Source organism: Centruroides sculpturatus, unplaced genomic scaffold (genome assembly GCF_000671375.1).
Source record: "Centruroides sculpturatus isolate CEXI.00-Female unplaced genomic scaffold, Cexi_2.0 scaffold326, whole genome shotgun sequence".
Taxonomy (NCBI): domain Eukaryota; kingdom Metazoa; phylum Arthropoda; class Arachnida; order Scorpiones; family Buthidae; genus Centruroides; species Centruroides sculpturatus.
In genome coordinates this window covers 52,248-78,959 of record NW_019384563.1, presented here as the reverse complement: position 1 = coordinate 78,959, position 26,712 = coordinate 52,248, and the positions used below count along the sequence as shown (strand labels likewise).

General features: G+C 29.7%; 1 protein-coding gene across 2 annotated transcripts in view; it reads right to left on the bottom strand.

The window, feature by feature from the left end:
* Positions 1–26,712, bottom strand: part of LOC111623994 (ubiquitin carboxyl-terminal hydrolase 34-like) — a 133,760-nt gene that overhangs the window by 76,693 nt on the left and 30,355 nt on the right. For both annotated transcript variants that reach the window (XM_023366760.1, XM_023366761.1), the window contains exons 8-25: positions 22,353–22,490; positions 22,059–22,277; positions 20,236–20,395; positions 15,279–15,388; positions 13,827–14,665; positions 13,401–13,746; positions 11,024–11,151; positions 10,865–10,954; positions 10,691–10,789; positions 6,943–7,025; positions 6,381–6,535; positions 6,190–6,306; positions 6,004–6,103; positions 4,629–4,714; positions 4,469–4,545; positions 4,263–4,389; positions 1,962–2,063; positions 109–279 (exon numbers count right to left, since the gene is read on the bottom strand). In XM_023366760.1, coding sequence (XP_023222528.1) covers positions 109–279; positions 1,962–2,063; positions 4,263–4,389; positions 4,469–4,545; positions 4,629–4,714; positions 6,004–6,103; positions 6,190–6,306; positions 6,381–6,535; positions 6,943–7,025; positions 10,691–10,789; positions 10,865–10,954; positions 11,024–11,151; positions 13,401–13,746; positions 13,827–14,665; positions 15,279–15,388; positions 20,236–20,395; positions 22,059–22,277; positions 22,353–22,490 — 3,147 coding nt within the window. The remainder of the gene's footprint in view (positions 1–108; positions 280–1,961; positions 2,064–4,262; positions 4,390–4,468; positions 4,546–4,628; positions 4,715–6,003; positions 6,104–6,189; positions 6,307–6,380; positions 6,536–6,942; positions 7,026–10,690; positions 10,790–10,864; positions 10,955–11,023; positions 11,152–13,400; positions 13,747–13,826; positions 14,666–15,278; positions 15,389–20,235; positions 20,396–22,058; positions 22,278–22,352; positions 22,491–26,712) is intronic.

Sequence of the window (26,712 nt, the reverse complement as noted above, 5' to 3'; positions counted from 1 at the left end):
TATCATTCATAAAAGTCACGTTTATAGTATCATTTGTGTAATATTATAAATTTAAATCCTATTCAATTACATTATTAACAGAATGTAACTTTTAATTAAAATAATTACCTGTAAATCTTTGAATCCCATTTCTGAAAGAGTTTTCTCGTCCAAATCACAAGTCAATTCTTGACCTTGAGAAATCATTCTTATCGGGCCTTCAGAAAGCATTGTACCCAAAATGGGAGAAAGGGCTGAATTACTTCCGCTACTACTACTTCCACAACTTCCCTCAATATCCTGTAAAAAAATTTGTTTATTTGAGCCAATTTTGTATAATATTCTCATGAATTCTAATTTCTCTTCATTCTTTAATTAAATGACACAAATGAAAATACAGTAGAGCGTCGATTTTCTGAATCAATTGGGGACTGGGGTTGTCCGGATAACTGATATTTCGGATAACTGATTTACGTACGAAAAAATAGTTTAACGTATCCGATGTCGAAATTTTTCTCCGTTGCGTGTCGCTTCACGTTGAATTTTCGTCGATGTTAAGCCTAACGAAGACTATTGTATCGTTAAAAATTTTTTTTTATTTTGTACAAACAAAATAAATATATTGAAAAATATAAAAACAATAAAAAATTATACTTCAGATGTTAATTTAGTATCAAAAACACAAAATATTTGAGTAGCCCAAGTCATAGCCAAAGATTGAAGCACCACAGCACTGGCGAAAATTTAAATTTGCCGACTGGAATTCTTTTAGATGATTGACGTTTCGGATGATTGACTTTCGGAAAATCGACGCTCTACTGTACAATTAAACTTTAATGCTAAAGTTCACAATATAGATTTCTCTATTTAAAAAATTTTTTTCTGTAAAATGTTAAAAGTATGTCTTAAAATTGCAAAAATTTTGTACCGTATTGTAAAAATCCATACTGCTTTTTAATGTAGTGAAATATTTATTATATATAAAAACATTTTCAGCCTTTTCATGTCAACTCTAGTTACATAGAACTCTTTAAAATGGAATGTAGTTCAGAACGTTACAGAATCCTTTAAATACTAAAATTACACCTTCTAACTTTCCAGCAATTCACTGATTAAAAACATGTTTTTGGCCACTTACAGTGGCCTGCATCAGATTAAGCAGAATTTTAATCAGTGAATTACTAGAAAGTGAGAAAAAGGTATAAATTTTAGCATTTAAAATATAGTTTCAGTTTTAGAATTAACAAGTGAATCCCTTTCTTTACACTCTAAAAACAAACTGCAAATTGAATTAATGTTAAAATCAAACAGAAATTACAGTACAGTCTCACAAACTGAACTTAACGTGGACCAAGAAGAAGACAAGTTACTAAAAATGACAAGTTTCAGAATAGTGATGATGCTAGTCAAAATATCAGAATTTTTGTAAAGGTATCACATGTACAAATTTACATATGTATTAAGTACCTACCAATAGTGGCTGTTTCTATTTGTAGACAAGTTTTAATTTTAAAAATACTGGCTATTTGATGACTACTTTCGAAGTTAGTGATATTCACATTGTGGTGTTTTGCAAGTGGTAGCTTTGAAAAAGGATTATGTTCTTTGTTAACATATGGAATTGATGCTATTATTGAATGATGCTGAAAAAGAATGATAATTAACTCGATCCCAGAAAGTAAAAATTAGATTACTTTTTTTAAAATGATACAAGTTTTACAGAATGTTGAGTTATCGAGAGTCAAGTTTCCAGGACTCCACTATACTATTTGTTTTATTGAATGTAAATCAAAGATATAATAGTAATTGATATACATGGTCTATCTTTGTGTTATATTTAAAAAATATATTTTTCAATATAAAACAATTATTTTGTCCACCAATCACAAAACAAACTCTAGTAATTCACAGACTGCAGATAAATTAATCAATCCTGAAGAGTCATTAGCAATTAGGCCATAAATCAATGTAGAAAGCATTACCTGCTGCTCTCTTCTACTTTTCTTTTGTAGCTGTTCCCACCACTGACTAACTTCAGCACGAAGATCTGCCACATAATCCGTACTCTGCATTTCTAAAGTCGTCTAAATTATACAAATATTCTCATTAAATAACAAAATTCTTGTAATTAATAAAAAAAATAAGTTTTTATTAAATCCAAAACAATTTAGTGAAACAAAATTTAAAGCCCAAGAGTTTTATTTTAATGAAATTAAAATTTTAATTATACATTAAGCACAGAAGAAAACTGTAAGGTTGAAATTAGAATTATGATTTCAGAAGATTCATGTATTTCACAAATCACCTGATAAAATGTTTGATCACATTCTGCACTAAATATAAATAAAACACACACACACACACACATTTTACTAGTAAAATGGCATACAAAGAGAAAAGGTACTATTTAGAATACAAATCGTGTAATTTTAAATAAAAAAAAATACATATTATAAACATAAAAGAACACCTAAATTACAATTAAGTTGTATAATCACAAATGCAAATTATTTCTAAAAGATTTACTAAAACAATTGGCATTACTGCAAATGCAAAGACTTGTAAATCTTACATTGTTGCATGGTATTGTGGAAAGTGTATAGTATTTTATTTTATAGAATTTACCAGACTGTCACCAGTACAAGAATAAAAACCAAAAATAAAACATTCTATATGCCCTTCAAATAAAGTAAAGCAGTTTGCAAAAATAATAATTGTCATGAGCACTCAATAAGATCATATTACAAGTAATAAATTTATAAATGGTTGTGGTTAACAAATTTCCAGTACCAGTACAACTCAAAAATGTCAATGTTTAATTTAGCAATATTTTAAGTCTAACACATTATTTATAAAATATAAATTATAATAAATTATGAAGATTTTACAAATGAGTTGCAGTATTTTTTAATTCTAGTCAGGACCAATAGCTGATAATGCAAAAATAAAATACTGAAAATCTTAATATAAAAAAGACTTCAAATGATCTTCAAATTATTGGGCTCTTTTTGGACTAATTCATCTGATCATTTGGTGTTATTTAATTAAATCAGGTTATAAGTAGTTATATACATGATAAATGGTATATAGATACCAAGTTAAAACAGTATCACTAAACAGATTATTGTGAACATATTTTAGCACGTTTTTTAAAGATAAAAAAATCCAGCAATAAGTTACATAACTTTCCCAGCAAGCTCTTAATCCTTTTTCTGAGCTCAAACAATTTTGGGAATTTTTTAGTAATTTTTTTAGTGTTATTAACCCCTTAATTGAGACAAGTCTTACATTTGCATTTTGGTTAGCATCACAACTGGCTTGTAATTTTAACAAGCACTAGTGCCCATTAAAATATTCCTCCTCTGCTTCTTGTTCATTTTTACAACTCCACTGAAAAGTTTCTGTATCTCATTTGTGAAAGTGTAGCCCTTTACTTTGGCAAACTTCATCTGAACTCTTTTTTGTTTTTTTGTTTAGGTAACATCTATCATCTCTCTTTTACGAGCTTGTTGTCTTCAGAATAAAGAGACCAGACTTATAATTAACATGATTTATTTTGAAACATTTTAAGTGACTGTAGTGTCTGCCTTACTTTCTCTACATTATACAAGATGACCTAGAAAATGAAAAACTTCATGACCTCTTCTTCAACTGATTTGTAATATTTAAGTTTCAACAAAGTGCTTGAGGCTGAAAATTTAAATAATTATTGCTATAACCTTCCAAATGGAGAAACTCTTAACTTGAGAAAATGTAGAGATTGAATATTGAATATCTGAAACTTTTGCTTGCTAAAAATTATTATTAAAAATCCAGGAAAGAAAACTCAAATTAAAATTTGAATTCAAATTAAACTAATTAATGAAAACAAGATATCATTAATCAAGTACTTATAAAAGTGTAACTTTATTGTAATTCTTGTAAGCTCTCTAAGAATATTAAGATCTCCAAAACATAACTTCACAACCTTTTAAATATAAATGAAGTCTTGTATTTTATAAGAAATATATTTGTTCTGTTTGCCTAAGTATATCTTTTTAACAATAAAGTATGAATGTACTGTACCTGGGCAAATTGATTACTTCAGTTTTATATAAAGAATATTAATAAGTTTGTGTACTTATATAATTCTGATTAGATATGCCCCTTCTTTAGAAATTATATTTTGAAAGTTTAATTCTAAAAATTCTTATAGTAAAATTCACATGTGTAAATATCATTGAAATAAAACTGTTATTACATTAAAGTAAGTATATACATAATTTTAAATTAATTTTTCATACTTTTTCAGAAAGTCCAGCAGGTTGACACACAATTCTAAGAGGTGGAGATTGCCTTTCACCAACACATGATCTGTGACTACTAACACTTTGATCTGCTAGTTGCCAACGACGGAGATGATAGGCATATCTAAAATAATACAAAAATAATAAAATCATCTTATTATATTTATTTTTCTTAAAGTACATTTGAATAACAGTTTACTAACCTTCTTCGAAAAGCTTCAATGTGGGTTTTTAACAATAACAGGGCTCTTTGAATGACCATTAAATTGTTTTCTTCTGACTAAAAATAGAAATCACTCTCATAAATTTCTTCATACAAAAATTACAAATTCATTTTTTTTAATATAATTAATGATCTCTTACATCTTTTATATCTTGAGATGCCATATTCAAACTACCCATGCAGCGTTCAATAAATTCTTCTTCTTTTTCAAGCGTTCCATGATGTACTAAATACACATTTTCATAAAATTCAATACGCTTTTTAATTATAAAATTTATTATAAAATAAGTAAAAACAAAATGCATGAGTTAACAATAACAGAATTTCTCTTCTTTTATTTTTTTAACTAAATGATATAATGTTTCTTTTTATATTATATTACAGGAAATTGACTAATTATCTAGATTATAAAGACATCTATTTATCTATTTAAACAATAGTGCCAAACACTGGAAATTTTCATACCTGGATGGATACCCAAGATAATTCAAGCATTTCACAATGAAAGGCATGCAGCTTTTCAGATTTTTCAAGAATTAGTATTAATTTACAATTTCCCCTCTTATAATTTAAAGAATATTAAAACCAATAAACTATTACAGTATAAAAAAAATCAGCAAAATGTTGATGTAATAAGCAAGCAAGAGTAGGAGTAACATTTGAAAGATAGGCGAGGCCGTTTACCTATCAATTTTTTGATGGTATCAGTCACTTCCCCTTTGAGTATTTTTACCAAACAAAAAATGTCTTAGCCTAGAGCATTTCAAAATTAGTACTTGTAATTTAAACTATAATGTTATCTTTTGCAAGAGCCAAGACAGGGTATGGTAAATATGAAGAGGAAGGGTTAGAGGTTTGTGATTATGCAATCAAATGGCCAACTACAACCTCGAAAACTTATATTTACATAGTAGAAGCAAGATAATGATAAACAATCACTTTTTTTTGTTACTGTCTATCCTTCATAACATATACATAGCTGCTAGTAAAGCATTCAATTTGCATTACATTCTATACAGTTTGATTACATTTAACCAATCAGTAGTTGACACTTGTCCAATTAGTAAACTGTCGATTGATCAGTATTGGAAACGTAGCTTCTTTCAAAGTTGCCATTTAATCTGTAACCAGTCAAAAAGATCAATTGGTCTATAACTAAGAATAATAATAAATATGAGTATAAGAGCTAACGTTTGTAAATTTCCAGAAAGATGAATGAATTCCTCAACTTTACACAAAATATAAAAGTTTTTCCTGGCTTACTCCCCACTATTGCAAAATTCCAACATTTCTCAGTTTTCCTGCCAAGGGAAAACCTTTCCAGTCATATATACATGCAGAGTTTTGGACTTATTCAGAACAATTGTCAACAAAAACCAATTTTTTAGTCATAGTGCATCAAATTAATGGCAGTGTGAAATTAGTACAAAGCTTGATCATAAATCAAATTTGTATGCTTAAAATCAATTAAAAGAAAATAATAATTACAGTTATTTCCTTTTCAATACAACTTACCATTTATGTAATAATTATTCAAATATTGAATTGCTGCCATACTAACATCGGTATTGAGAGCTCTTAATGCTATTGCCCACAACTGCTGCATTCCGCTGACCTGTATTAAATATATTTAAACATTTTTTTTTTAAATTAATTATTTTGCAATTATGTAAATAATAAATAGATAAATTGTTATAATACATCGGCTTCCGACGTTGGAGTGTCATAAGATGCTGTGGCGAGATGGGCCAAACTGCTTAGCTGCTGTAAAAGACTGAGGGCAGTCATGCTAGTATTCTGTGCAGGTAACTGTGGCATCTGAAATCATTGTTTGTTTTAAAATAATAATTTCGAAAATTATATTTCAAATTTTACTATTTGATTATTATTACCTTTTCTAAAAGAATATGTTTGAAAAGACCTAAATTAAGTGCATGCTGATCTTTGCTCATGGCTTGATTGAGAAGCCAGCTAAATAATTCGTCGGCACACTCGTTGTCGGTAGCCAAACAAGACCACAGCATGTCGACTTGATCTTTGCTCAAACCTAATAAAAACGAAAGTTCACTTATTAAAAAATATTTTGCATGTAGTCACGCAAAAATTTAACCTAAAATTTCTATCATCTCTATTAAATGCTGCTATGTTGGGAAATATAAAATAATAAAAGATAATTATCAGTTTTTCTAAGTTTTCCTGCATTTCTAAATGTTATTTTTTCTAACTGCCTAATAATGCTGCTGTAAAATAAATTTATTTTATTTACAGATTGTTTTGAAGATGGACTATAATTTCTAAAAATATCAAAGGTAAATGAAGATTGACTTCTTTAAATCAAACCATTTGCCATGAATTTGTTTTAAAAAAAACTTAGAAAGTACTTTGGAGTTTCAATTGTGCATGCACGTGAGAACGGATGTATCAATAAAACAATTCCAAATTACAAGAGCTCACCAAAATTATCTGGAGATCCTGCTGCTGAGAAAACACAAGTTAAGAAATGTAATCGAACTTGAATTTCTTCTTTGTGACTGTATCTGCAAAATGAAAAGCAAATGTTATATAAATTCACATATATTAACAGTTCAAGTCAAAAAACATTTATTTTAATGAAAACACTTTACAGAAAAACAAAATTTTACTTGAAATAAAACAAAATGAATTTAAATAATAAAAAAAATGATAGTTCATAACTATACTAAATCAACAAAAATAGCTTAAATTGAATATTTTGTGATGAAACAGTCAAAAACCAGTCCGCTCTAGAAATAATATGAATAATTGCCAAATGCTCCGAATGTCCAGAATCCAACATTGACCCTCAACTGGCCAAGAGTCCAGAAGTTTAAAAAGCATTCTGTTGGAAGTAAAACTCCATCTCAATACACATAATCGTACTTACTATACGTCACCACTATATACTTATATTAAAAATTACATCAAGACGGGAACAAATTACACAGTAATTTACTTTTGGTGTTTACTTATTAGTAGTAAACTTTTTATTCTGTATTGTGCAAACACAAATATTAGATTTGCCAAGAAAACTAATTATTCACTTTATACACTTATTACCAATTACTCAATCTGGAATTTTTTTCATATACAGTAATAGAAGACTTAAGAAATGGCAATTTTTTTAATATTCACAAACAATTATTGATACATTCATGTAAAATACCAAAATGTGAGAACTAGAACGAGTTAATAAAAATTAAATGTTCGATATTAAACGATCAATTATTGTTAACAACGAAACTCTCCGTTTTTCTTTGTGTTAAAATTTTCCCTGGGAGGAAATCTATCCTTCCGTGCCCCGGAGTAACTTCCTTTCACAACGGAACCCGAAACTGAATCACCCGGACATCTTTCAAAAAAATCTACGATTGGTGAAACCCGACCACGAGACCCGAAGGTATAAAGACCAGGTACCGCACGAAAGGGGGGTCGACTCCGCCTAAAGCGATCCAGGACGTCACGCTGTCCGCCTCGCCGACGAACCCTGAGACGATCCCGAGACACAACCCGAAGCCTACCCGATCAAGATCCTCGACCCGAGCAAAACCTTCAATCCAAGAAATAGACCAAAATTAATCCGAGGTATGACCCAATATTGTACACTCTCTCTCGGCGCGGTCCCTTCGAATAACGCGCAAGTAGGTAGTCTTTGTATGTTAGGATTATGTTGTCTAAATAAATGTTTGTTTGTCTATTAAAAGTCGTCTTTATTTCGAGTATTGTTAACGCTTTACCGACGACCCGTCTCACCTCCTCCACTCGACCTGACAAAAGAGTCCAGACTTTCCGGGATAGAAAAAGCATTTTCTAAGCCATCCACTGACCAGTGGGCAGTTCTCACCCAACTGTTGCCTATCAAAACGAGGCACGACTCCGTCCTACCTCAGGCTACCCACAAAAGCTATTAGGATCTTAAACATAAAATGCCTCGATTCACATAGTTTTAGACCAGACATTTACTAATAAAATCTACTCTTCCTCCAAATCAAAAAATTGCATTTGTAAATTTAAAAACTATCAATCATTGATTTTCCACTTCCTGTATTATTTACAGAAATTATTATTTTTTTTACTTTGGTTTTAAATAATAGTATAGGAAAAAACAGAAACTAATTTAATAACTGCACAATAGACACGTATAAAATGTTAAATTATTACATAAATAATATTGTAAATTAACTTCTGAATACTTAAAGGCAATTGAAAAATAAAATAAAGAATATGCATTTCAGATTGTTAAAAAGAAATACTCTACATAGAAAAACATTTAAAAAAAATAAGAGCGATCTACAAATTCATTGATGATTGTTGCAATGTGATGTAAAGAAATGATGTAGCAAAATATTGAGTAGAATATGAAAACAACAGTAATTCAAAATATTAACTCTTTTGTAATTTTAACAGATTAAATAACTATTTCCAGTTAATTTAATACTTCAAATTATTTGAAAATATTTGTAAATTTCAATAGATTTTGAAATTAACTTGCACAAATGTACAATAGAAGTTATCTTTAAATAATCATTTTCTAAATATAACGACTGTAAAGAAACAATTAATACAGCGATGGAAAAGAACAAAAACAAAGTATCACAAAAAAATTTAAAAAGGAAATTAAAAATTGTTCAAAGCCATGGAAATAACAAACAGAGATGATACCACACAAATTTCCAATATGGTATTTTGAAACTAAAATTTCTAGATTTCTCATTAATTTTCTCATGTCAAAATATTTAGCAATTTTGGCATGAGAAATTGTTTGTCAATCCAAATTTATGAAATTCAGCAAGATTTTTAATTTAGCAATATATTTATTGCTATATTTTATACTTTAATTAATTAATTGGATAACAATAAAAAGGAACTTTTTTTGCCATCTCCTCTCCTTGTCCAAAATTAACATCTTATAAATAAGAAAAATATAGTACAGTGGGAGATGCTTAAATAAACGATGCTACAATAAAAATAATTAACATGGCACACATCAAGGTTTTCCCACTTTGATTAGAGCATTAGTCATTGTCTTTATTGTAGTTTGTAAGGTTCAAATATCTGTTTATTTGCAACTTTAACAATAAAAATATATTTTGTAAAATTATTCTGCTGTATAATTTTAGTCAAGAGCTGGCAAAATAGTGAGAGAAAGCTAATTAACTTACACATTAAAAAATAAATAATTTCTAAACAAGTGGAAAAAGTGCAGCATATTCAGCATACACCATATTCAGCATCCAGACCCTTGGGTCTGGATGCTAAATATGGTGTAGCTAAATTATTGATTTATCAATCATAATTAAACTACACCGTATTCAACAAAGAAAATGTAAAAATTAAGCAGGCCGCAAAAAGAATCTTATATTAAGCAGTTCACATAATATCACAGAACAGATGGAAACTTACATATATGATGTATAAAAATTGAATAAATTAATTTTGTATTATTTTTACACTTATATTTCTGATTTTGTATTATTTTTTTCCTGTTTAGATAGCTATGTTAGATGGTAACTCTGTTCTAGACTTGGAATAGATTATCCCTAAATACATATATTTCAATTTATGCTAGAAGAAACAGATGCTGTAACAAACATCATTCTAGAACCAATTGTGTGCATATTGTGATGACAGATTGCACTTTATTTTTTACTCCGACTCCCTTCTGTATACAATCCGTCATTATCACTGCCTTTCCCCTCCTCATTTGCACAATCGTATTTACAATAAATGTCAATTAACAACAGAATATTCCAAATAAATTATTTTGTATGCATAAACACTCAGATGACTTCCCCTCTCTGTGTCAGCATTCAACAACACCCGCCTGATACCCTCTCCATCTCAATGTTGTTGCAATAAATGCACACCATTTTATGTTCATTCTAGCATACTTTACTGTATTTAATCAATTAAATATAATATACTAGATAAATCTGTCAGATTTTTTTCTGAGCTGAAACAAAAATATACAGTATCAGGTTTCTTAAAAAAAGTTTATTAAGCCCTTTCAGAAATTATTTCCTTATCATTGGAATCTCTATACAAGATAGTTCTAAAAATCAAGAACCAATGTTAGTTACAAATAAACCAAGGAAACATTAATACTGCAACATAATATAATTTTCTCTAAATAAATTAACAAAAAGCATTAAACATTATTTGAATTTAAAATTTATTAATAGCTTACAGTGAACTGTTTGATGAACTTGGTGTTTTAAGTGTCGATGTATAAGTAACGAGATTGTTGAAAAAATGATTCATCATTTTATGTTCTCTTTCTGCCCACCTAAAATGAAGTTATAAATACACTTTAATTGAAAATAGATTTTATTTTATAAAAACAACTAAAATATTTAATTACATTGTTATGGAATGAGTATCACTTCCACCTCTGAACTGTTGAAATGATCCTAGAAGTTTTGGAAGTAATCGTAGCGACACGACGACGGATCTAATACAAATTTTAGTTTTTTGTTAACATTTGTAAATAGATAATATGGAAAATAAGAAGTAAACCTACCTGTTATTAGCTAAGTTGTCAAGACAACCTTCAATAAATTTCATTCTTATCATTTTATCGGTGGACCAACACACAAGATTACACAACACTTTTTCTGCCTCTAAAGCAAGTCCTTCGCCAAGATGGCCCTATTATTAATAATGAATAAGTTGGGGATTTATTTATTTCTTAATCTTTTAGTAGACATGATCGAACTATGTATATTGTTATAATATAGAATTATGTCATTTATTCTCTTTCAAACTGATTCTCTACTTCACTTGGCATTAAATATTGTATGTACATCATTTAGCAAAGACATTCCCAATTTCTTTCTATTTTCATTCTTATAATAGTATTACTTAGTATTCATAGTATTACTTCTTAGTATTACTTCTGAATAGCATATATGCATTTCTGTTATGAAATATCCTTTGCATTTATAAAAAACAAAATTTTGATTGAATTATCATCAGTTTGTAAAGTTTAGTTCAGTTGGGGCAATTTGAAAACTTTTAAGTACATACAATTAAACTTTACATTTAGGCATCCAAACAGATACTACCAACAAATTAATAAAAGGAAAGGGGACTACAGTTTGAAGCTTTCTTATACTCTAATGAAGTCACAAACTGGCAGCCCACGAGCTAGATACAGCCTGTTAAGGCTATATATCTGGCCCATGGCCTTGATATTCTTTTCTAAACATCAACGTTTGTAACATCTTGTGGATTAAAACGGAAAATATTCAAATGCCTAACTGTTTATGTAAATCATAAACAACAAAGATCTGGCAACAAAAGGGTCTTTGTTAGAGCCTTTTTTTAGTACAGTGTGTTTTGGTTCCCCGAATAATAGTGAGTACAGCCCATATCTGATATACATCTATTTGACTGGTTCTTTGCTGCATTTGAGTTTGAGACACCTGCTCTAATGGAAAGTCAATATATTATATCTTTATTCTGGTTTTATTTAACATTTTATTTTGAAGAGAAAAACAAATTTCTGCAGTTTGTGAAAAAGAGTTGTTTGTATACTGGCACAATGAAGTGACCTTCTTTATCAACACTTGGCACATTTTCAATCTTTATTCAGTTAGAATAAACTACTGAATAAAGATTGAAAACTTGCCAAGTGTTGATAAAGAAGGTCACTTCATTGTGCCAGTATACAAACAAATAACAACACGGTTTCAACAACAACAACAAAAAGAGTTGTTCCATTACAAGAGTAGACTGTCCTTTCGAGTTGATGGACGACAGTACTCAGTCAAAAGCATTGCTGACTTTGCTCAATTGTCCACTCTGCCCAACTGGCTAGTGTGGCAGTAATAGAGAGAGCTCGCTGTCAATGCCAGAATGGCATAATGTCCTGAAGATATGGCAATGTCTGGCATACACAAAAGATTGACTTTTTCATACTTCTCAGGTATGTTTTATCCCAATTTTTGACATAACTTATATTTACCAAAACACATTCAAAATTTAAATAAATATCTATTCTTTCAAATTAATCATTAACACCTCTATGTGAACTTATCCGAAATTATTTTAACATGTCCATATGAATATCTGTTAATTAAACATATTTTCAGATGTATACCATAATGATAATTTTATAAAAATCATTCACATAGATGTGTGAAAAGTTTTTGTTATATTGAAAATTGATATAAATCCCTAAATAAATGACATAAAAAACAAGTCGTGTGAGACCACCACACGTTACATCAGATGCAAATATACAAATATTTCAAAATCTGAAACACCTCCAGTCCCAAGCATTTCAAATAAATGATTCTCAGCATGTAACAGTAAAAATAACATTATTATTTGATTTAATGATGTACAAATAAATAAATGACATCAAGTTTATCCCTCTTACAAGCTGTATTTACCAACAGAGTAAAGAGCCAAAGTAGAATTTGCATTTATTTTACTTTAAATAGGCACTTCAACTTTGGCTATCAACTTTTTGTTGGCAAATACAGCCATTAGTAACCTTATCTTAGGTTAGCTTATCTGTCTAGACATGTCCACCTTACCTAACTAACCTACGTAAACATTTCATACTCCAATACAACTGACACACAATTCATGCCCTACCAAATGCTGCCAATGGAAAAAAATTCTGTTCATAACAACAGTAACTAGCCAAAAAATGAATGAATTCTGTGTAAGAAGAGTTATGATGTTACAACACAATTTGCAATTATAAATTTGATTAAACTAGCACACCAACTTCCCATGGTTACCAGCATATTGATCAATGTTCAAAAATATAGTAATTATAACAAAACAAACTGAATTATACTAATGAAAATAAACAATTACTATATGTCTACATAAAGATAAGAATAAACATTATAATATTGAGTTAAAACTTTGTTACTACATACAATTTTATCATCTTGTAATAAGTCCCACAGTAATGTCTGTCCAGGATTGCAAACGGACTCCAAATCAAACTGTCCCTGAACACCATCTCGACTGGAGCCACGATGATGAGGATACGGCTTGACACCATGTAACTGATGAGTATACATGCAAGCCATATTAGCTAACCTCTGGGTCATTGGATGAGAACCTAACTGAGCCTGCGCATGAGCTGCCAACTGAGCAAGTTCATCCTCACAACCAGACTCTTCGCCTTCAAAATCAGCCATATTTTTTTCTGATTTGTTGCTAACTCTTGAACTATTACAGCTTCCATCATCTGGACTAAGAATATCTTCAACCAGATCTCTAAAATTTATCATAAATAATTTAATAAAAGCAGGTTATTAAATTTTCACCCAAATAAAACTAGAAATATGAAAAATTACCCTGTTCCAGGAAGATGTCTTTGAGGATGTAAACTAGCTAAATATTGTCTGCATTCATAAATATCAGAATCAACACCTTCCGTAAATTGTGGAAGACCACCTTCCCTTTCTAAAACTGCTTTAACTAACTGTGGTAATAACTGAGGTCTGGTCATTGGACCACAAACTCTATTTGCAGCCTGTTCTTCTGATACTTCGGGAATACAACTCTTCTTATTATCTGCATCTGTTTCACCATCTCTGGATGTTCCGCCTGGATCGTCATCATCGTCGTCGTCTTCATCTCTACTTCCTCTTCCCGTTACATCTTGAATCACAGCGTGGGGCAATGGACTGCCTTTTTCCATACTATCTTCAGAAAAGTTAACCTCCATCACTGGTTTATTGTCAACTTTTCCTTTGTCACTTGACATTATCCTCGCTCTTTTCTTCCGAAGTATCTTCCTCCTCCATATATGTGATGGTTTTTCTCCATCTCTTCCCGAATCGTCCGATCCGACTGGTGAACATTTTGGTTTACGATAATCGGATTTCGAATCTGTACCTTCAGCAGGATCGGTATCACTCTGTAAACTATCATCACTTACGCTGCTCAATTCAGTGGCATCTGCACTTGATGCTCCGTCTTCTTTTTCAGTTTCACTCTGTTGATTCGTTTTTCTTTCAGGTCGTCTCCGCCTCCATTTCCGATTAGAAGACCTTTGGTTAGAAAGTTTTTTCTTATTTAGAGATAAATGCTGCTTACTATCTTCACCAGGACTACTCGGTTGACTATCGGCAGTATGTTCGCTTCCTTCTCCACTGCTTCTTGGCCGATCACTAACTTGAGAACTGTCAACCTAAATGTTTATAAACAACAGCTATTTTAATTATTCAAATTCTACATACAAAAAATATATTCACGTATCAATTTAATTAATAAACGTAGACTGTACAATATCAAATTTAATTTAAAAAATTTCAGTTGTTTCATTATTCAAAAAAAAATTATATTTAATGTGTTGCATGTTTTCATACATAATTATTATAAATGAATATTAAGTTTATTACAATATTTTAATGTATTTACATAAATTACAAAACAAAATTACTCTTATGGGGAACCTTAATTGCACTAAACTGGAACAATTTAAAAAAACAAGTAAATACCTTAGTTTTCTGGTAAAATAACAAATTTTATTGCTGAAAAACTAAAGTATGTTTGTTTGTCATTTAATAAAAAATCATGTAATATTGATAGAAAAAAAATCTTTGCATAAATAACACACAAAAATTACAAATATCATAATTCATTTCTGAAACTAAACTTTTTAAAGACTATCTAATTTCACATAAAATTTATAGAATTATTGAAAAATATAATGAAATAGCATATTAAAATTTTCAATTAATACTAAAGCTTTTATTATTATTATTCTAATTTAATAACAAAATCATAATCAAATACATTACCTCACTAGCTGTCTGTGCATGTCGCACATCATTTGGTTCATCTTCACTATTGCTAGCCTCTACACTAACGCTTCTCTCACTACTACTTAATTCATGTTTTCTACGTAATCCTATAAATAAAATTTAATGGTATTAAAACAAAGTAATTAATTTTATTAATATTTTTTGTAAAAGGACTATTTTTCTTACAAATTTTAAAATTAAAGCATATATATAGTAAAACCTCAAAAATTGAACACCTCTTTAACCTAGACAATTTTCTCTTTCACTGTGTGAAAGTGCAGGCATCATAATGTGTTCCTACCTCTCTATCCCAGACATCTTGCTATCCTGTATCTTGGACACCTCTTACTGCCACTGTCATATATTTGCACCTCTCTACATTACACACTTCTTGGTTATGGCTCCAAGTCAGATACTAAATGACACCTACTGACAGATGAAAGCATGTTCATTTGGCAATAGATGGCACACAGTGATTATTAATGTAAAGGGAGGGATTTGGAGGAAGAGAGGTTCAAGAATAAGACTGTCATCCACGAAGCTGTTCACACAAACAAAGTTTCATGACAGAAGGTATGCAGGCTATTAAAGTACAAGATCGCTTATCCTTTAAAATCTGAAAATCTAATATATCGACAAATTGTTAGGAGTTCATAAGTGTTCCAGTGACAATTCAGAGAATATTCTCAAAAATCTTATTGCAAAAACATCTGGAAATGCCATGTTGCATCAAGTGATGCATCAGATGATGCAGAACTAGTAGTAGTGGGAACAGAAAGTGCCAAACCATCAGTCTGCCCTCGTACCTATTACATAACTTGAACAATATGCATTCGCACAATTGCACATTGATGTGAAGAAGGTGTTTGAGATTAAGGCAGAAATATAAAAATAAACTGAGAATATCCAGACTGACACATCATCTCTCCCATGTAACAGAATTCTTTAACAAAAATAAGAACATATTTACTGTACAAATGAATATCTAAGTATATCTTCATTGATTGCAGAATCAAAATGATTATTTGGACTGTTTATTTTGAAAGTGGTGTAAGTCCATTTTTGGAAAAATTTGAGAAAACACATAATATAAATACAATTTAGTGTGAACTTTTTATTTATAAACAATTCACACTTAACATTTTAAAATAACCATAAGCTTTGATCAATTGAAAATTTATCGGTAAATGACATTGCATAACCATTGATTTTGAAAGTGGTGTAAGTCCATTTTCTACAGTCTAAGCACTTGGGCTGTCCATAAATTACATGTGCATTTTTCTTGAAATTTTCACTTCCCCCTCTTGTCCCAGTTTGTCCAAGTTTTTGTAACCCCTTTCCCTCTATGGATGTCTAACATAACTATATCCATTAAAACCTTCATCACTTTATGAATGATACATACCATAAGTAGAAATGAAACATACAAGAAACTTTGAAATGAACATAATAAAATGCATACTGTATAAAATTTAATAAAATAAATGGATGTCCACTAATACTCAACCCCCTTGTCTTAACCCCCTCCCTCTCTTTAAGTGTGGACATCATTTAAAAACAGCCCCTTACAACAGAGGAGTAAAACTATAAATATTCCCAACAAATCTACAATTTGATGGAATGGAAAAAATCCATGTAATGAATCTAAATGAAAAGCAGTGTCTAATGGTAAGCTCATAATAATGATAAATTTATCATAAAATAGTTTAACAATAAGTAAATATTTTAATGTTCAGAATAAACAATACTATTTTTATTATTATATATGAACAAAATCAGAATAAAACACAATGTGTTTCAAGTGAAATTGAGTTTTACATAATAGAAATTTAATGAATTTTACAGTTCAATAATTATGAAAGTGGTGTAAGTCCATTTATGGACAAGAAAGAATATATTAGTTTAGTAAGAATATATGTTAAATTCACATAGAAGTCTTTATGCAATCAACTTACATATTTTTAAAGTCATAAAAACATTGTCAAACTTAGTACCCTTTATTTATATTTTTGAATCAACTAAAATGCAAATTTTTAAATATCTCAAAAGAAGAAAAAATGAACTTATACCACTTTCAAAATAAATGGTCCATTTACGATCAAAATTAACATCTGGAAGAACAATATACTCACTGCAGCATATCAATATGTTTCTATGGAAAGTCATATTAAAATAATTAATATTAATGTAAAGACATCACAACTCATGCTAGAAGCTGGCTTAAATGATACTTTAATACTGTACATGTTACATAGTTCAATATTTGATCATTAAATTTTGTGATATTAAAAACGAATGCTTTTTTCTTATATTTAGCAAAACATAGGTGCAATAAATGTGGTATGCGTGTAGGTTCATACTTGTCTGCAGGACTGTTCACCTCTCTAACTGGACGCCCACTAATTTAGACATTTTGGATCCTCTCCACAGGTGAACAACTCAATGAGGCTTTACTGTATAAGCAATTTTGGTGTAATTGTTATATTTTGTTAATAAACAAACACAACTTTTTCATATAATTTAAGAGTTCTATATATAAAAATTTCATTTAAAAATTTGCAATTACTAACTTCAATCTCCATAAATTATACTTAATGTAGTGGCATAAGATATTAAACGTGAGCATAAAGTCTTTAGTTTTGGATGTTAAAAGAAATATTTTTGAAATTAAATCAATAAGTATATAAGATATCACTACAATTAAGGTCAGAATTTGTTTGTTCTGGAAATTTTTGGAATTCAATGGAATGTAGGACACTTTTGAATTTTAAAACTGCTGGAGTTTAGTTTTGTTTTTTTCTAATATACAATTTTATTGGTTTTACCCATAATTAGTCAGGAGGCTGGAAAAGTACTCAACACTTATTGGGCAAGATATTTTGTTGATCTCTATTAAAATGCATTTGCGTATAAACAAAAATATTTTCAAACTGAAGTTTTAATATGTAATTATTAAAATATATTAGAACTTTTTAGTGTTTAGTAGGAGCTAAAGAGTACTTATTTAAAATTTAATGTATTTTAATAATAATAATAATGTTTATTGATTTAAATTTAAATTTCTTACAATGGGGACTATTTGATTAAATCATGTTAATAAATGTACATACAATCCATAAAATAAATTAACGGAGAAATTCCAAAGATTTAGAGAAAAAGGAAAAAAAACTTAAATAAGGTGATTTTTGACATGACCTCGTTCTTCAAAAAATCACATCTGAACTCGTCTCCTAATATAGCACTTTTTAGTTGATATGTCACCTGACAGGATTCAAACAAATGAGTCAGAATTTCCTTCCTCTCTAGCACCACAATAACTACAGCACCCTTCACTGAATATATTTATTCTATAGCCTTTAAACAAAATCCGAAATTTATTTAATCTGAGTTGCATAATGAGACTTTTTGTGAGAAAATTAGTCTCACAATTCAAGTAACTTGCTGTACACCAAACCAAGCGTGATTCAAACAGATTAACTCGTTTAGCTGATATGGAAGACATATCCCAGTTCCACAACTGATCTGACTTAGTTTAAATTAGTGCATTTAAATGGGTTCTCAACAAAGAAGCTGAATGAGATAAAAATAAAAAGGAATAACCCAAGCCATCAAAAATATTTTTAACTGAAGCTGGCCAACTTTTCTTACCAGGTTTAACTGCTGTTAGCAATAGATTATATGTTATTCGACGCAAATCACATGAGGGTAACTCCATGACTTTTGACCAGAACAAAACAATATCCTTAACAAATTTCAGTTCCAACAGAACTTGAAACTGAACGTTCTATTTTAAAAAGTCTCTTAAAATATTTCATCTGTACTTTTTCTAAAATTTAATGTATTTAAGTGAGAACACTTAGAAGATTTGAAAGAAAAAAAAATCTAAATTTTATCATAAACAAAAATTCAACTTTATAAAAACTCCAGTAATAAATTTAATAACGTGAAAATGTTTTCAACCAAATTAACAGGTCTTCTTCAGTTACCAAAGTAAGGAATACAAAGTTTGAACAAAAAGAAGAAAAGATCTTGTTCAAACTTTGTGTTCATTAACTCAGTAACAGGAGACGACCTGTTAATTTGGTTGAAAACATTTCCACATTATAAACTTATTACTGCAGTTAATAAGGTATGAATTTTCATTTAGGGGCATCTTTTCCTCAGGTTTTTACTTCTCTTTCAATCTTTTCAATCTGCTTGAACATCACAGAAATAATTATCAATTTTAACACAAACTATCAGAGGTGTCATTTTTACCAATAAACTAACTATTTACTAAAAATCTTCTAAACTTCTAAAAGAAGTTCCTTGAAATTTTATGTAATGTAAGTAAAATTTTACAAAATTGGAAAATATAACTTTGTTTTGTAGTTATTTAGCTATCTTTAAAAGAAGAAGGAATTAAGTCTCATCATTTTTTATTGCAATAGGATATTTTTAAAATACCACTAAAAGCTGGAAAATAATATAATAACTCATAGACATCCATACTTACTCCAGCAGGTACATTTATTGGAAAAATGAATACTTTTGATCACTTTTAGAGACCTTTATGAAGTTATTCTACATTTCAGTAAATCGAATGAGATTAAACAAAAAATTTTAAAATGGAACAAAAATCCAATCACCAAGTGGTCCAAAAACTTTTTGATTAATTGCATTCAATTTACGAAAACGTAATAACCCAACAAAGGTCTCTAAAAGTTTGTTTTTTTCAATAAATGTACCTGTTGGTATAAGTATGAAAGGTGTCTGAGTTATACAATATTTTTGATACACTAAGAGCAATTGAGAAGCTGCCAAAAGTATTCATCTCACACTGACAAGCAATGCTTTCTATTCAAAAAGTTGGGCAGCAGTAATTCAATTTCTAATGGTAATTGTTATTTGGATAAACATCACTAGTTACTATATATTTATGTAATGCATACTGTTTAATATCAAGCATACATACCTTTTGCAAATTCTCCCATGTGCAATGCACCTTTCATTAGAACTGAAAATGGGCTGTTTGTTGCAGAATGATCTATATCAGTTCCTCCTCCTGGTATATTTGTAGCACTTCCTCCATTGGTCCAAATAAATTTAGTTAAAGCAGATGCTAAAAGTAGTGTCTAAATAGCAAGTCACATAATTAAATAATTTTATAAATTTAAAATTTATTTATTTATTATTACTTTATAAACAAACTTTATCCAAAAGTACAGGCAAACAAGTCAAATACTATCAGATCTCTTGGGCTGTAATTCTGTGATTTTTAAATTATTAATATTTGACACTAGAGATAGTGCTGTCATCTCTCATTAAATTTAATAACAAGAAATAATTTGATTGATTAGTTTAGAGCATCTGGGAAAAAAACTGATCCAGAATATATTTGACAGTTTGATTGATTTGATGGGATAAGGTATCAAACATCAAGAACAGTTCTTTTGGCAAATTTGATATGTCAAAGCTGCCTCTTGGGAGAATTTTGTATGGGAAACTAACCCCTATTCAAAGTATTATACACACAACCTTATCAAGTACATTACTTAAGAAAATACAGACCAGATTACTCAACACAAAGAGAAACATTCAGTAGTTTTCCATGACTGAAATTTTAAAAGCTGAAGAAGCAGGGTTTGCTGACTTTAGAGCTGAAATCTCAAACACTAGGAGAGCATCAATCTAACCATTTATCTTCCACATTAACTCAAATCTACATATATCGATCTCATGTAAAAAATGTAGTGAATATTTTTGACAGTACAATGTAACCAAATTTTAGAAAATACTAAAACTTTGAACTGTTTTCTCTCTCTCTCTCTGACACTGAACCTTAACATAAATTAATGTAACTTTGCACATTGTCTTTTTATAAGAATCATTTATCCTAATACAAACATTTGGCTTACATATCTATACAGTCCTTTTGGTTATTATTTGTTCCAGTGTACTGTACATACGCAAACCATACTGATGCAAAAATTGATGTTAACTGAGTGATACATACACTGAATTACAATTAGTGAAACAAATAAATCTGTGCACCAGTGTGTATATACAGTAGATATATATACAATAGAGTATCGATTATCCGAAAGCATTCCAGTCAGACTGTGTTGTGCTGAATCAAATGTTTTTGATACTAGATTAACATCTAAAGTATAAATTTTTTATTTTTCAATATATTTATTTTGTTTGTACAAAATAAAGAAATAATTTTGAACGATACAATAGCCATGAATATTATTATAAAAATTTTCGTTAGACTTAATGTTGATGAAAATTCAATGTGAAGCGACATGCAATGAAGAAAAATTTAAACACGGGATATATTAACACACTATTATTGTGATATACTAATATACTATATTAATAATGTATTTTTTCGTACATAATCGGTTATCTGAAAAATCAATTTTCCCAAACAATCCCAGTCCCCAATTGATTCGAATAATCGACACTCTTTTGTATTAATATTCTATAATTTAGAATAACTACACACATATGAAATCAAAAGCTGAAGAAATAATTCTGGTGACATAATTGGTAACATATACATCCAGTATGAAGAGGTAAATAGTACAAATCTCATTCCAAGTCAGTATTTTCTTCTAGATACTCTAAATTAAATTTAATTCTTTCAAATTATTAAATCTAAGATAAAAATGGCAATATCATCTTGCTGCATTCTAATTTCACATTTTAATTAATAATGAATTTTAAAATCTGCAGCTTAAAAAACAAATAAAAATTACAGCAGTTTTTGCTTATTAATATCATGACATTTACCTGTTCAGTATGTTCTTTTGGTTCCATGCTGCACAGAAGTTTATATAAATGAAGAACAGGTCCAACTTCTAAATTCTTAATTAAGGGCGGTAGCAGATCTAGAACTTGACGACTACAATGTTTCAACTGTGCTGCAGACCAAATGGCATCTATGTGCTCATTGGTTATACGGCCTTCCATTGCCAAGAAATTTAAGAGGATGTGACTTTGTTTAATTATCTAGTTTATGAAAAAAAAATTGTAAGTATACAACTTTATATTTTTTACAAATTTTAAAATTTATGTATCACTCACTTCTACATGAAGATTGGGTCCAAATATATGTTCAGTTATTTTATTTTCGGTTAACCAATTTGCAAGAGCATTTCCTACTCCTTCAACTTCAACGAGACTTTCATTATGGCATAGTTCATTGTACATATTAATGTGACTCTAAATTTAATATTTCAAGATTTTATCATCATTCTACATGTAACATATAACATTAATTATAAAGAAAAATCAATATATTGGGTTGTTCGGAAAGTAATTTTGTTTTTTCCACGGAAAAAAACACAATATTTTTATAATAAATAAATATTTTATTGAATTATATATCTACCATTTTGGTCAAATACCTGTTATCATTTCTGGTAGTAGCATGATTTCACATTCATAAAAGTTTTGATCATTGCTTACAAAAAACTGATCCAAGTGATTTTTGACATTGTCATTTCAAGTAAATGTCTTACAGTTAAAAAAAATTGTACAGACCGGAACAAGTAATAATCTGAGTGTGCTCGATCTGGCGAATATGGTTGGTGTGATAGCACGTCCCATCTAAGTTATAACAGTTTCTGACGAGTTACCGAACTTGTGTGAAATTTGACATTATCGTGATAAAACACTACACCTGTTTTGTTAATCAATTCTGGCTGCCTTTTCTATTTGATAATATTACTTAATTTGTTTACTCGATGGCAGTACACTTTCGAATCAATTGTTAAATTGTCTGGTAAAAGCTCCAAAAAAATTTTCCTTAAAATCCCACCAAAAAGAGCATCTCTCTTTAAGAGCATGTGGAACCCATATATCAAGCTTTGAAACAAAACCAATTTGTTTCAAGTAATCATAAACAGTTCAATTTGACAAATTTCATCTCTTAGTGATTTCAGGTGTTGTTATTTGGCAGTTTGTTCAATCAGTACTTTTATTTTGTTTTCATTGGCTTCAACTAGCCATCCAGAATGTGGTGCATCTTCAATATTGAAATTGCTAGAATGAAATTTTGTAATCCAGTTTTGGCACTGTCTTTCTCTCAACACACCATCTCCATACAGGTACCACAATTTTTTTCTTGCTTGAACAGCATTTTGATTTTTTGGTAATAAAAAAGCAAAATATGCCAAAAATGATGCATTCGATCTTCTATATTTGATGGGACACAAAAAATAAACAATTGCACAAAATCAAACCAGAATTTTTTACAAATAAGCCTTAAAATGCTGGCTGTCAAAATATATAATAATAATATGGTTTAGAATAAAAATGGCGGAAAATATATGACTAATTTTTCTAGTGGTAAAAAAAACGAAATTATTTTCCAAACAACCCAATAAATTATTTTAATCGCAAATTTAAAATTTATAATTACTACAGAGCATCATAATTGAAATTTCTCACACAAATTTCTCAGTAAAATCTGTAATCTTTAGAACAAAAATGACACAAAGTTTTATTAAAAAGTTCTACTATATCACTAAACCAATTAACCCAGCATTAAAGAACAACTCACTTTGGAAAGCAAAGCCCATCTGTATTTAATCTAATTAGAAATGTGAAAGATTTGCCAACCTGGTAATACTTGTAGTGGGCATATTCCATCCCACTTACAAACCATAGATCCAACAAAGAATTAGAATACATAGGATCCACATGTCAGCACATTACCGCCCGTCTAAAGAAATACCGACCAACATACCAAAAAACCCATTAACCACTGCCCCGTCAACATATGCCAGGGGCCCAAAAGGTGGAAGTCCACCTCAATCAGACAAAAATGCTATGAAGAATAGCAGATAGATCATACATCAGATATCTGGAGTTAATGGAGATCTACAAGGCTGTCTCAAGAAAAAAAATCCATCAACTATAAAGAGGATAGCGCATTCCCAAACACATGGAAAACATATCAATTCAACAGAAATATCACATTCCATGCAATATCCTAACTATAACTTTTCCATCCAATTAGTGACAGTCAACCATCTTCCAATCAGCAATGGCAATGTAGAGATTAAAATACGTTCAAAAATTGCACAATTTAAATTTAGAACACCAGCCTAAAGATGTCCTTTTAAAAATGGATGAAAACATCTGCTTTCCAAAGTGAGTTGTTCTTTAATGCTGCTTTATTGGATTAGCAACAGAGTAGAACTTTTATTTAATATTAACCAGTAATTGGTTGTTTTATAACACAAACTTTTAAATAACTTTTGTTATCTATCTTTAAACAGAACAAAAAACAAATTAATATGATGGTAAGTAATATAAAAAAAAATCAGCAACAAGTTGCTCAACTTTTCCGGCAACATTTAAAATTTTGGTGGCACCATCTGTTGTCATATTTATTAAAACTTTTTTATATTTTTAACTATTATAAAATGGCAAAAAAATTAATTTTGAGAGTAGAGATGAGTTTTATTTAAAAAATTGTAAATGCTCATAAAGACGAAGAATAAAATCACACTTTCCATCTACAAAATACATTCTCAACTCATTAGTTTCCTTGGTTTTACTATGTTCCACTAGAGAACAACATTATATATTAACCTCCATAACACTCAAATAAAAACAAAGCAAATATATAATACATCAAGCGAGAAATTTTTCAATGAGATTCCTTAAGTCCTCTTTAGTTCTGCCTTGCACTAAACCCTTTATCTAACACATTGAACAAAACAATATGGTTACAATATCAGATGCAACAAAACAACCCAGTTCAGGTTATCACACCTCACGTACATGGATGATATCAAACTTTGTGTGTCCACACAAAATTAGCTTTTTTATCGCTTACACACACACACACAAAAATGCAAAACACTACACATTGAAAAAGGAATTCTGAAGAAAGGAGACTGTGGAAATATGGTTCAGAAGTGGAAATATTATTGAATCCAAGGAAGAGGAAGAGTTTTACAAATACTATATTTAGGATTCTAACAGGCCAAACTTACAGAACATGCTCAGATAAAACAAAGATTAATGGTCAAATACCAGAACAGATTACTAAGAATATTTAAATGCAAAATATACTATTAAAGCTATTAATTCATATATTATCCCTGTAATCCTCATTCTTTGGAGTCATACACTGGAGACACACAGATCTTGAGCAACTTCAAAAGAAAACAAGAACAACACTTCCTAAGCATAAACAATATCACCCAAAATCATCTGAAGAAAGACTAATTCTTCCTCATAAAGAAGGTGGCATGGCCTGACTAATATAGTTAATCTGCACTACAAATAAATTCTTAAACTGCAGGAGTTTTTCCACAAAAACAAAAATCATCAAGATTACATAAAGCTATAAATCTGCATAAAGCATAAATCTGGCAGACAGTAATTACATGCTTTAAACTTAGCACCTGGACATACACACAGCTGGAGCACTTCTAATTTCGTGCTCTCCCTGAATAGACCGGAATGCCAGTCATTGCATAAAAATAAGTACTCTATAGGCAGTGTACAAAATATACAACAGAGCAATAATCACAGATAAAACAATTCATCACAAAAGACCTGACATCACCCTCATGAAGTAAGATCACTTATATAATAAACATCGCCATTCCAAAAACTCATAACAGAGCAAATGCACACACTGAAGAAAAATCAAGTACACTCCAATTGCTCAAGAAATAAGACCGATGTGGAGGATGGATAATAATGTGTAGTGTATGTGGTATAACACCAGTAGAAGACAGGATAACAGGTATTTATTGTATCTGTTATCCTATCTTCTACTGGTGTTATACCACATACGCTACACAAAAATCTAGAAGCATTAAACCTTAATAACATATATATGGCACTACAGAAAGCCACAATACTGAACATATGTCACATTGTTAGGAAGTTTTTAGATGTTGACACACATAGACAACAACACAGTTTAATGTTACACTTGTTTGGGTAGCTATGATTTGACTTTAGTATGGCATAGCATTTGGCACCAGTATTAGTTGAGCATGACATTCGCAACATAATAATAATAATACATCTCGTTTTGTCTAATGACATTTTGTACACATGAACTTTTGTCCATGAGATTTTTGTGCCTTGTAATCTTTGAGCTTTTGTCTTGTGGATTTTTATCACATAAATTTGTCATATTATCATAAGAAATCATCATCACATTAATTGTAATAATTGGATACGGACACAAAACTAATTATGTCCATATACAAAAATTATTATATATAAAGTTTAATGGAAACTACAATAGAATAAAATTTAGTCATATCACAAAAAAAAATAATAAACTCAACCATCTTCATGTATTTTTCTCTTGTATAAATAGAATTATTTTAAAATAATTTTGATTAAAGAAGCTAATGAAGGTAAATAATTTATTTAAAATTCACATTTTAATCTACCATTAGATCTT